Raw genomic sequence first — 13,982 nt, 5'->3', positions numbered from 1 at the left:
AATGAACTTTTCCATCTTTCAATTTGGGCAGCACCATTAACTTTTAAAAGGGTTGCTTACCAAAACGATACTGACTGAATGACGTGCAGATCTTGACCACACTGCATAGATCTGCATGAATCTACTCTGGTCGAAAAGACAGAATCAATTGTGTCTAGCATGATAAGATTAACCGCCGAATAATTTCAGGAAGTTCATACACTCTCCATCGAAATAAAATAATACAGAATTCTCAGCTTCAATGCTTCCTCGTAGGACAGTTCTCGTACAAAAATTGTGCGATCATCATTACAGATTTGAATTCAAATTCATTATAATATCCTTGGATACCTGTTGTTTTTGTATATTATTGCAATATAAGTGTAAAGTATATCCTCACAATTCCGACAGTTTCGCTAGGTTTCAGAAGCAAAAAGATAAAACTGTGTATAAACTATGAAATTAAGAATGTCTTGCTCCTTTACGCAAAGACTTACTCTTTGAACACTGAAACTAACATATACGATCTTATATCTTCATTAGGTTCTTCTTTCGGGCATTTGCGTCGTTTTGCTGACTGGCTGTTGTCACTCGGCTATACCAAGCGAGAGAGAGGTAAAGGATGCTCTGGAAAAGGCAAGTGAGATAAATGAGATTAAAGCAGGACTAGATCTACTTGAAAGAGACCGTAAGTTGTTCGATGTTTTGACTGCATAATTGAATTATTTTCTTAATCAAATTATGAGTGATTGTTGAACTTATAATAAAAAAGTAATTATATAATAATAATGATAATAAGGTATCTGTATTAAAGAGATAAAACATGTGGCTATTAAGTAAGCCTACAGCTAGTCCTCAAAACTGGACAGTGACTGTAAGAATTTAATCATTAATATATATGTACATTGATTGTAAAATGAATTAAATTAATTTTTTTTTAAATCGATCTAAAGTGGCTTGATGATCAAGCAGTACGTAATGAATAAGACAATTAAACTGAATGTGTTTACGACGTATTTCTTTTAATCCGTACACAAAAACCTAGAACTCTTTTAAGAAAATTTGATTATAAGAGAAAAGTTGTTATTCTGTCAAGATAAAATAAATAGAATATTTATAAAGGAATAACAACAACAAAATATATATTGAAATACAAGGACAATATTTGAAGACGTAAAGGGAAATAAATGTGTAGATAATTTATATATAATGTGACACAACAAATATTCAAGGCCTAGATTTTGACACTTTGACATTGTAAAAGACATTGAAAATTTTTTTAAAAAAGATCCTGCTTCAACCACTGGAGGTCTTCAGAATGATGCATAAGTTATATAATGATCCTGCATAGTAAAGAAAATGAAAGTCCTTGTTACGGATTTGATAGTGTACAATAATTGAAGACTCGGTTTAATTGAGTCGGTTTATGAAGGTAATGCATAGTGCAAGTCTTCTGTCTTCTGTCAGACAAGGTCATAGAATTGGCTCTATAGTCCTCAAAGGGTGAAAACAAAAACAATAACAACAAAAAGTCCAGTGAAATGTTTTTAGATCTTTGCAGGTTATTGTTTGTGACTATCTGAGATACAATAAAATACTCGTCCTTCTCCTCTGATTATATGGAGAAGGTGGCAGTAACTTGAGGAGAACATGTTAGTACTGGTACATAATCCAGGAACACTGGTTAGGTATACGTCCGCGGTTACATAACTGAAATACTGTTGAGAAACGGCGCTAAACCTAAACACAAAATATATGAGATGCATGACAGATAAAGGAAGTAGTCTCTCATCTTGCTGCAAGTAATTAGAATCAAAATTAAGTTATACGCGTGTTTTATTAATTTGTACATCTATTATTAAAACTTCAATCATCTTAGTATTTGCACGATTGAAGTTTCCTGAAAAATCATTTTAAATTAGAAATGTGCTTACCCGTATGAAATATCTGCGTTTGTAAAAATATTATTAACTTAAGTTTTATTTATCATTTTAATTTCTGAACTAGATGTAATTATGTTCAATACCTTTATACCTAAAGATCTGTCATGCAGTTTTATATATTTGGGAAAGTAGTTTTTCGTCAAAGATAATTAGAATATAAATCTGATTCAGTCTGGTGATGAAGCATGTGTCGGTTAATAAAATATTACCCGCTTTTGATGCAAAATAGGTAAAATTATCTTGATCGCGAGTTAATGGGTTTCTATTTACAAGTAATGCACTGAATTGTCATGCCTAAAGTGATACGAAAACAAAATGAGTTTAATTTTTAATTGACAATGTGTTAAGTTTTGAAGTTTTGTTAAGTTTTTTCAGAAGAATACCTGACAGCACGAAGGTGCGGGAAAAGTGCATTTTTAAATCGTTTGAAAAGTCACGAGTACTGAATTAAGTAATGAAAACGTGTTACAATTATAAGAGAATGGTTTGAATCTTACATTTGCCATACGTTTATAAATTCAATTGTTTTGATTATACAGTGTTACTTTTTATCATTATTACTGGTTTTATCATTATTATTATTACTTTTATTATATATATATTTACAACAAAACGTCTTGATATCTGCATTTCCTTTGTGTTTCTGCTTTTTTCAAACATTTTGCACACGCTTTCGGTATTTGCTTATTTTTGTTTAATAATGTATGCCCTGCAAAAAGAGATCAAAAATACCCTGCCCGTGTAATACTGAGAATATTGCTAATATAAAAATGAATATAGTAAAGAACTTTTTGTCGGACAGAGCATATCAAACTTCTGTTTATACAGCACGGCTATTTAATCCGTTGGATGTGGACACTAATGCCAATGTCTGTCAAGGTTTTTAAAGCTTAAGTAGGTTTGAAACCCACGATTGGTTTTCGTATACAATTTATTTACCCGTATGTTTATATAATCAGCTAAACAATGGCTGATTATACAACTCGTTTAAATGGGTCAACCGTGTTGTTGTACTTATAAAATAGACTGTCCCGGTTTATAGGTTGGTCAGGGCTACGGATATGTATTGCATTTTACCATCGAAATATTTCTATAAAATGCTTCTTCCACTTCCGTTTGAATCCGTCCATGTTTACAAACACGTTTGTTTATTTTATGGACTGTACACTGCTGCGGAAGAAGGCTGCAGTTGTCGTGGTACGGATTTGGTCACGTTAAGAGTTAAGATGTATCAGAGAGCTGGTTAGCTCGATCGATAGATCACTCGTCCTGTAAACGACGGATCCTGGGATCTCTCCTCGGACTGACTGCATGTTTTTCTCACCCTGTGGCACAGTGTTAGAAAGTATTCTTAGTATTTCTGTTTTTAGTTGATACCCGAACTACCAGCAAGTGTCCTATGTCGCTGTCTCATGGGAAACGTTTGCATAGTGACGCCAACATGGACCGCAGAGTCAGTAACGCTCTACTAGCATCCAGAATTTTGATGCAAGAGTAAGTGACAAAATTTAATAACAAACGCATCCTAATTAGAAGAATTGTTCAGTGACTGCACTTGTAAATAAATGTGTTATGTGGATAATGTATACATTTTGATATGCAATGCTTATTTTATGATTTATTGGTGTCAAAAGGCAATCTAAACGTTAATAACACGCTTATAGAGTATACAACCATACCCTGACTTCCAAAATTGCACTATCAACTTGATCAATGTATTAGGTACTCATTGTCTTATGCCTTGTTTAGTTACCATCATGTTAACAGAACAGAACATACTTCTTTTGTTGTGGATCTTTGACAATATCTACCTAGTCTGTACTCCTAATATTTATAGATGCTTTTTCTCATAATGCATGTGTACTTACTGCCTTGCCTGGGGTAAATATAGTGTACAATATAACCCTTATCATGCTGCAAACGACTGATTATGCCTTTGCGACCAGTGTAGATCATGATCAGCCTGCACATCCATGTAGTCTGATCAAGATCTGCACTGTTCGCCATTCAATCAATCTCTTTTTGTCAAGCACCCCTTTAATCAGTTAACGGTATTGTCTAAATTGAAAGCTGGACAAGTTCATTATAGAAATTTAGCAGGGTAAGGGCTAATGTTCTACCTGACTGCTTTACATTACTGCCTTCTTTAGCAAAAATAATCCAGTTATGTATTTATCTTACGTTGATGATTAAACATTGTTTTACTATCTGATAATTGTTTATGGTGTCAAACATTTATCTGTTTACCTGACATCTGTGTCAGTCTAGTGTCATTCTCGTGTTTAAAATGTACATTGCTACTGTCACGAGTTCGCAGTTGCATAACTTGATTTTCGTAGTGTGGTGTAAAGGTGTATTTAACATTATAAGTAATTCAACGCTGTGCAAAAATCATGTCTGTTATATATAGCCCAACTTGTAAATCCTAAAATACGGCTAAACCTCGCGAACTGTAGTACAGACTTCAAATAATATGTGGTGCAGAAGATAATTTCTTGATATTGGACAGTAGAATCAGGCAACCATGAAAGCCAGGATAAACTGTTTTATGATTATGACGTCATCGCTTAGCAATTTCAATTTGTAAATAATTCATTCATGTTCAGCATTTTGAGTTCAAGTTTGTCCTTTGTATTTTGTGCCCAGAGCACTACTTTTAAAAAGCACTAGTCTCGGTATTTACTTTAAACTTGGAATATAGTTTGGTGGTGATGAGGTGATTTGAGGAGTGAAGCATTCCATAGTACTCTCCTACTCCGGCCCCAACCACCACCACTACCACAAAAATCTCTTTTACACTCTTTCTATTTTTGTCTAAGTATTGAATCACATTAACTTGGTTGTAGGTCAAAGGTCAAGGTCATAATTTGATTTCAAATCTGTCGATTGTATTTTCTGTTTTGAGCACGACGTCAAAACTATTCAAGGTGTTGACTTTAAACTTGGAATAAAGGTGGATTATGAATAATTTACTTGAGGAGTTGAGGAGTGCAACAATACAAATTACTCAGCCCCACTTAAGCATATAAAACAGCCCCCGCCCCCTGCCCACCTTAAAAAGCACTTTCAGTTTCTTGTTTCATAGTATTCCAGCACTGTTGCCGTACTAGTCCCCACTCCCACTGCCACATTACAACCCATCACCTCCATACACCCTCCTGCTTTGATCTAGAAATGCGGACGTATATTGCGTGGCTTTGCAGAGCTGTCGTAAAGAATGTATGAGTCCATAAAATACATAGGCATGTTTTAAGTACTTAAATACTTAAAGGTATGTTAGATTCGAATTTCATGTTTAAAACCCTGAACAATTACTTCATGTAGTTTGTGTAAACATAGAATTTACACGTTAAATATGTTTGAAATAGTACACACACTGTATATATGTATAATATTTATAGATAAAAACAGTAAAAATGTGCTGACTGACTTTTTTTAACAATCAACTGTTACTGCATGACATTTTATATTTCTATATTTATGCAAACTTAATTTATGTATTTAGTAAAGTAAAATACATTTGATCAGGATTTTGTACATTTGAAGTAAATATCTAAATATAAAATACTTTAGTGAAAGAGGACCACTGGATAACTTTAAAGCCCGTAAATGTATTTCATTCCAATATGTAAACGAGGATCACCAAGTTGACTATCTGACAAATTTAAATGTATTGAAGGAAAAATGACATTTGAATATGATAGAATCACACAAAGCTAGAAAAAACCTGTTCTTATTTGGATCTATGACCATGGTGTAAATGAAAATCAGCGTAGCAAAGCCACAAATATATAGACCTATTCTGTGTCGGCCTATAATCTTTTAAGTTATAGAAAAAATGCAAAACCTTGTGTTTACGATTAAAATAATGTTGGATGTTTTTCTTCCGGTAATTTTTCACTGGTACTAATGACGCTATCTTTCTCGCGGAATAATACACAAAACGTCGTAACGATAGTTTAGTGATATACGTACTTAGATATTGTTCTTGCTAGTTATTTTTACATTGTCAGATGATAAGACTATCTCAACTGAAACGCTTGAAAGTGAAGGTCTAAATAAATAAATGTGTATTAAAAACCTCAAACTTCAAAAATCCCGTTCTTCGTGCAATGTACTATATATACTTTAAAAGCCACGATATTCTTTCTAAAACTATACCCTGCTTGTCTTGGCGTGCTAGAAAGTTGCTTTAATTACCATGCTGGTGTTGCATTGATATCAATATACTTTATATGTCATGTTATTCTTGCAATGGAAAATACAATCTAAGGGATATCAGTGACGCGGGATATAATGGATAAAAATTCTTAAATGCCGTATTATAAATATACTTTAAATGTCCTGTTGTTCTTGTAGTGGACAATACAGTCTAAATGAAGTTGGTGATGTGCAGCATATCTTCACTCGTGAAAATGGAGAAACTTGTGTTACAAACAACGCTCCAACTTATTGTAATTTCACCAGTATATATAGAACAGCTGATGGCTCTTGTAATAACAAAGATAATCCTGAGTGGGGAATGGCCGGAAGACCACATTCACGGGTTGTAAAGAACGACTATGGTACATTTCAATATAATTGTTAACCTAGTATACTGTTTCCTTAACTAAGCAAATATGATCGAAATAATTGTTGTCGCTTTTTCCTAGTCGTCAATATATATATATATATATATATATATATATATATATATATATATATATATATATTGTCTTACAGTGATCAACCACCACTGTTCAGCCTTTAATGGCTGGTGTGAGTCATAGGGTTATGTATACATTGCCACGAGGTCTGCCACGAAAGGAATACTCGGGCGCATTGTTTCTCTTAACCCTTATCATGCTGGAAACGATTGATTCAGCCTTTGTGACCAGTGTATATCCTGATCAGCCTGCACATCCCTGCAGTCTGATCACGATCTGCACTGTTCGCTATTCAGTCGGTATGCACCCCTTTTAACAGTTAATGGTACTGTCTAAATTGAAAATGGACACGTTTATTATAGAAATTTAGCAGGGTAAGGGTTAACAGATTCTCTTTATAATTCATTTGAAGATATTATCAGGTTTTGTTTAAATTTATTCATTTTTTATAAGAAAAAAAAAATGAAAATAAATATTATGGAGGTTTTTAACTGTTGAAAGTATGTATGTTTCTATTCAGATGACAAAATTAGCGACCCCAGAACGTTAGGATTGAACGACGGACTGCTTCCAAATCCACGGATTGTTAGTAACGAAATTCATCGGACGGTTGGAAATGTAGCATTAAGTGATAAACTGACACTATATGCAATGGCATTCGGACAATTCCTTGATCATGATATCACACTGACACCGGAAATCCGTAATTATGCTTTTACTTAGTTTTTTTTTATTATTCTTTCAGCATTGGTAGAAACTAAATGTCCAAAATAATAGCCGTCTATATGCTCAACATGTATTATTTTGTTGTTTTAGACTTTAGTTTTAGTTTGCACTTTAACGTCTGAAAAGGTACTGCTCTGTAAACGATACTTTGAAATATTTTCTTTCATGGCATAAAATTAAGTTGAAGTTTTTTTGTTATTCATATTCTAAATAGTTGAAGAAAGTATTCATGCATTGTTAGAAGTGTTATTTCACAGTCGATTACGTTGCATTAAATGTACTCACTGTTTATAGATAAAAAATAGCCAGATTGAATGAACTTTGTTCGCCAGTTGCAAAGTATTATAATATATGGAGATCTGTCAACTATGCATACATCAGTAGTAAGTGTTTATCTTAAGAATGGGTAATGGCAATTAATGTTGCTTTTTTTTTTTACTTTAAGTACGCGCTCCTATTTGTAGTACTAGGATAAAGTCGATGCTACGCAATCAATATTCTGTCAGTCTCTGAACGTAACGTAAGCTTGCTGATGAGTATTGTATGCCGTACACGTATCAATAACTCTATCCTTGCTAAATAATTGTGCTGGCTATTACAACATATTATATGTTCGAGCAAATTTTATATGCTGTGTAAGTTACAGTTATAGCATTAATTAAAAAGAAGATTTCAATGAATTAACAAATATGTACATCATATAAGTTTAAACCTTGATACTTGAGTTAATAGCTGATGAAAAGTGATACTCTTGCAACAAGATGTTTCGATTAGCATGTAACTATTACATTTTCATGATTTAGGTTAACTCACTTATGCAACCTAGCGTGACTAGCCTACAATGGATGAAAAGAATCACTATCAGCTTATTAATTATGTGAAACATTTCGCTGTTGAGTATAAAAACTGTGTAGAATAATTAAAATCGAGTGTTTGTCAAATATTTTTTCAAAAACGAAAGAATAAACAAGAACTGAGCAGTCTGAAAAAAAACAACATGTTTTCATTTAAATGCTTTCACATTAAGATATCTATGTTTTAATATCTGAATGCCATTGAATCTTTATTCGAAAATACGACATGTTTTGCATTATTTACATATATATTATTGTTACAACATAAGCTTATAGCCATTTGGCAATGGGACTAGTCCCATAAAAACTAATTTTAATGATATTTAAAGCTGAAATTAGAAGAAAAGTATATTAAACTATTTATTAGGCAAGAAAATCCAAGAATACAATTTGCATATTTTCCTTAACTCAAAAGTATTTTAACTGAAAATGTATTGATATAATAGTACATATTATTAAATGAACGTATATATATACTGAATTGTTATTATAAATTAAGGATAACTCTGAAGCAAGTGTTTAAATATAGCCTGCTAATTAATGTACAAAATATGTATTGCTCGAAATGAGAACATTTTTATACTTGAAGCATTTTTCCAGCTGAACAAGGGAATTTACTCAAACACTTTTTTAAATAATATATGGTATGTTTTATTTCCCTTGAACTTAAAATTAAAATCGATGTTTTCATCAGATTTACAGTCACTCTTCTGTATCTTTGCTAAAAGATATGAAAAAGAAAACGAATTATATGATATAGAGAAGCTCTTCATAATTTCTCCTTTTAATTTCTGTAATCAGCGATGTATATTAGCTTTTCATAGCTGTTAAACTAATGAGTCGTAGTATCTAGATATATTTTTAAAGTTTACAGATGTATAAAAAAGTGTGTGTGTGTGTGTGTGTGTGTTCCGGTTTAACGTCTTATAAGAGTACAAATATAAAAGGGAAGATGGTATATAATTAAAGGACCGGGTTTTTTGTCTACCAGTATTACCTTGAAATTTGAGTTATTTGTTCTCTCCAAACAGTTCCACATGCCTGTCCCAAATATTCTGAAAATTGTTCATTGTCCGAGATTATTGAGTTTGAAACTTTTCCGTTTTAAAGGGCAGTGGATTGTTTTTTAAACACTGGAGTATTTTTGCAGATAAAGTGATTCTATTTTGATAAATATAATATTTTGCTTAAGACCACTTAGTTTCTATATTTATTATTTGTTTGTTAGCTTACCTGAGCACACTGTCAGTAATTGTCCGTCGCCGTCCATCGTCCGGCAACATTTTCCTTTAACATCTCCTTCTAAACCACCAGGCAAATTTGGATGGAATTTTACAGGAAAGTTCCTTGGAAGGTTTTCTATAAACATTGCTCAAAAAATTGACTTTCGTTCAGAACTAAAAGGGGAAAAAATAAGAACAATATTCTTGTCCAAACTCACAGGGCCTTGGGCTTTTATATTTGGTATGTAGCATCATATAGTGGTCCTCTACAAATAATGTTTAAATTATCCCCGCCCTGGGGGTCACATGGTTTATGTAGACTTATATAGGGAAAAACTTTGAAAATCTACTTGTACTTTGTACAAAACCACACGGCAAGGCCCGGAGATTAGATATTTGGTATGGAGGATAGTCTAGTGGTCCTCTAACGAGTTTGTATAGTAGTTCTTTACCGAGATTGTTCAAACTTTTCCCATGGGGTTAAAAAAGGCACCGCCCCGGGGGAAACATGGTTTTAATTTACATGTATAGGAAAAGTTTCAAAAATCTTGTCTAGAACTGCAAGGCCCAGAGTTTAGATGATTGACACATGTATGTAGGAGTGTCTAGTGGTCCTCATTGGACTGTTTATTGTGGTAGTTTACAAGGATATCAAGTTCGAATGACCAGCTGACCTTCTTCCTTTTGCCATGAAATTATTACTATTAAAGCTGTAAACATTCTGAGCATTTGTGCAGTTTTTTTTAAACTTGAGTAATGACTTTGGAAGAACAACAAAAATGCAGATATGTTCAGATGAGCGATATAGGGCCATCATGTTATCATATTTTTGACACTTTGCAAAACGATTTGTGTTACATGACCAATTATTGATGTTAAACAGCTTTTCTAGAGCATTTATTTTGCAAATTTAAGAGGACCACATTGGAAATAAGTGTTAGACTTTTATTTGCTTTCCTGCATATACATATATTCAGGTTTGTGTGCTGGGTTTTCGACGTCACAAATGATATCAAAAATGGCTAAATTTAAGGTTTTTCTACATTATTTTCTGACAAAAATCCCAGAAGCCATCAACTGTTTTATATTACTCAATAACTGACATAACTCGAATGATAAGGTGTAACACAAGTATGTATTTTTGCCTTAGAGAATTACCAGTAAACTATTTTATAATAAATAAATCATTATTTGCAGATGTTGAGGATTGCTGTGCTGAAACGAATCGAGATGAGTAAGCATAACTACCGTATCGTTATTGATGTTATTTTGTTTGAGCGGACGCAGTGGTCCAGACGTAGTTCACTATCTTACCTTGAAACCTGGGGTCTCCAGATCGATCCCCACCCTTCCAACATGAAAATAAGTAATATTTCGGTTAGAGTCTCGTACGAGGGATGTTCCAAAATTAATGTCATTTGTGTTTTATTTCGCGGAAATCGTGTCATATGTACACAAAACCACCTCGTGTCGATAGAATGATCACTGAATCGTAACATAGGTAAATATCGCGCTCACACGTTCGCTGACCTTGGTACAGTGTACATTGCTTTATAGCGTATTCATTACACTTTACACAAAATGACTGGGAAAAGAGCTGAAAATGTGCTTGAAATTAGGGCCTACATAAAAGGTAGGTCGCTACTCGGCATGAAACTTGTAGATATTCACCGTGAGGTGTGCGACATTTATGGGGAGGGTTAAATGTCTCATAGGACTATTTGTAGGTGGGTAGCTAAACTTAGGACCGGACAGCAGCAACTCAAAGATGCTGCTCGCACAGATCGTCCTACAACAACTACGTCGAAAGGTAACATCGAAAAAACCCTCAATTTGCTAAAAAAGGATGCCCGATTCACCTTAAGGCAACTGGCCCAAATGACAAACTTGTCGTTAGCACGAGTTCATGGAATTTTGAAGAAACACCTAAAACTTAGAAAAATAAATGCAAGATGGATACCCCATTTGTTAACAGATGAACAAAAGAGGACCCGTGTAACAATGGCAAAAAAACTTCTGAACATGTACCTAAAATACAGCAAAAAGGTTTTTGATAATATAGTCACTGGTAATGAAACCTGGGTTTATTATTTTGAACCAAAGCGGAAGTATTCCAACCGAATTTGGGTCACCAAAAATGCGAGACGCCCAAGTATTGCCAAACGAATACGAACGGTGAAGAAGGTTTTGTATGTATTTTTTTCACTAATAAGGGTCCAATCATTCAAATTCCGGTACCAAAAGGCAGTACGGTCATAGGAAAATTCTATAAAAAAGTTGTTCTAAGAAAATTGAAGAACTACTACAAAAGTCGCCGCCCCAAAACAGGACTTAAGTACCTCCGACTTTTGCATGATAATGCACCCGCTCACAAGGCACGCATTGTGACCAAGTTTTTGGAATCAGAAAAGGTTACCGTCCTTCCACACCCTCCGTTTTCGCCAGACCTGGCCACTACGACTATTTTCTGTTTCCCAAACTTAAATATCATCTGTCTGGAAAGAGATACAAATCGAGAAATGCCCTTGGATCTGCTGTTTATCAGTATCTGATGGGTGTTCCCATAGAAGAGTATGAACAATGCTTCCAAAAGAGGATTGACCGGCTCAAAAGGTGTATTCAGGCTGACGGACAGTATAGGAGAACCGATGCAAGTGACATTACTTTTGGAACACCCCTCGTATATTGCTGTTTTTCACATGGTAAGCTAAAGAACCAGGGAAGCTGAAATTTGAACTACTAACATTCTCATTGTGGAGTCACTTTTACCTTCTGTATTGGATACCGTTGGAGACAATAAACTTACATACATGTTGCTTTGCTTAGCATTGCGTCTGTTACACAACACATGTTCACAACACAAGCAAAAAGCAAATACTTCAAACCAGTCCAGTTTTTGATTACTAGGAACAACGTGCCCAAAGCTACCTTTAATCCGCTTCCATTCGTACATTTGTACAAGCTTCATCTTTTCTTTTTCAGCAACCAAACCACATTCCTCAGATATGAATAGTTGATTTGAACAAATGAAATGTGTGTTAATTCCTTTGTTTATTTGTATAAAGTTGTACAGCTTTTCTTTCGGAACTATGCTGTTTAAACGTGCCTAGAAAAGTGTAACCTCACGCTTTCACTGTGTCCAACCAAAAGCTAAGAAATTTGCCAAGAGACTTATTATTGCGTCGGCGTGACTTCAAAGTTAACCCAACAAATCAAAAGGAAAATACTTGCATTTCAATATTATTGACTAACCAACTGTTCATTTATTGGGAACGAACTATCTTCTGTACGTCCAAAAATATCAAATATCACAATTATATCTGCTATTTCGCTGGACTTCGTAAATTATTCCGTTACGAGTAATATTACTCATAATTTTCTCCTTATGTTCCTTCTTATTCATTATCTACATTTTGAATATTTGACTTTCTAAATAACCAGTAAATAAGATTTATGAGAAAGTCCTTTCGTTTAGTGCGTATGGAAAACAGTGTAGAAACGGTTTGACTGAGACATATATATGAGAGGTACTTTAAATGAAACTCAATAATTCATCTCTTAAAGAAACAACAGTCACAGAAGACATAATTATTAGCACACTCGGTTTGATTAAATCTGCTCAAGAGAGGTAAAGACGTGTGCATCGCCACTCGTTCCCGCTTACACCATCTTAAGCGGAACTCTATTTTACGTAACCCTTAGCCTGCTGGCAGCAAGTGATTCTGTCTTTGCGACCAGTGCAGACCAAGACCAGTCTGCACATCCGTGCAGTCTGATCATGATATGCACTGTTCGCCATTCAGTCAGTATCTTTTTGGTAAGCACCCCCCCCCCCCACCACCACCCCTTTTGTTTTAAACATATTTATTCCCAACAATATACATAATTATATATATGTACTAACATTACAAGTAAAGTTAATGGAAAGGATTAGAACGTAAGACAAGTCTTACAGAGTTCTTCTCCTAAAGCACCCCTTTTAAGGGTTAATGGTAAAATCGTTTACTTGCAGCACGGATAAATGCTTCAACATCATTATTCCGGAAGACGAAAAGTACCAGCCATTATTTACAGAAGGGTACTGTATGCAAGTGAAGCGTTCATCTCCACTCCTTTGTGAAGACCGTAAGTTATTCCATTTGACAGTGTGTCTTCACAATTATATACTGCGGTGTCATTAATATTCATAGGGGAACATTTTATGGATATTGTAGGAGGTCAATTAACGAAATTAAGTTCTAAAGAGCCGATAAATAAAATCTGGAAAGTCATCCCCATCCATTCCACTATTCAAGAATTTATATCCTTACGCAATGATAATTTTATGTGTCAATTATTGAATTTTAACAATAATCTTCGGATAGGTAATGATCTATGGTCACACTTATACGCTTCTTTCAGAAATAAGGAAGTTATCGTCGTTTGCCGAATATGACTGATACCGGTTTCACTGAAATACGCACATGAATACTAAAATGATGAACGAGGAGTATGAATTGTTTACTATTAATGATTTTTTTGGCAATATCACATATCACAAATACGTTAAAAATAAAACAGAATTATATAACATTTAAATAAAATGATAGATTTTGAATGCACAGATTAAAG

The 13,982-nt window shown here is 34.1% G+C and overlaps 1 protein-coding gene across 1 annotated transcript in view; it reads left to right on the top strand.

Annotated features, from left to right (window-relative positions):
- Positions 1–13,982, top strand: part of LOC123537741 (peroxidasin homolog pxn-2-like) — a 42,793-nt gene that overhangs the window by 2,286 nt on the left and 26,525 nt on the right. The window contains exons 2-7 of the mRNA XM_045321507.2: positions 523–667; positions 3,293–3,416; positions 6,282–6,487; positions 7,089–7,271; positions 10,569–10,605; positions 13,384–13,496. Coding sequence (XP_045177442.2) covers positions 523–667; positions 3,293–3,416; positions 6,282–6,487; positions 7,089–7,271; positions 10,569–10,605; positions 13,384–13,496 — 808 coding nt within the window. The remainder of the gene's footprint in view (positions 1–522; positions 668–3,292; positions 3,417–6,281; positions 6,488–7,088; positions 7,272–10,568; positions 10,606–13,383; positions 13,497–13,982) is intronic.

Source organism: Mercenaria mercenaria, chromosome 18 (genome assembly GCF_021730395.1).
Source record: "Mercenaria mercenaria strain notata chromosome 18, MADL_Memer_1, whole genome shotgun sequence".
In the NCBI taxonomy this organism is placed as follows: domain Eukaryota; kingdom Metazoa; phylum Mollusca; class Bivalvia; order Venerida; family Veneridae; genus Mercenaria; species Mercenaria mercenaria.
The sequence above is the reverse complement of the archived record's forward strand: the minus strand, read 5'-3'. Positions and strand labels throughout refer to the sequence as shown.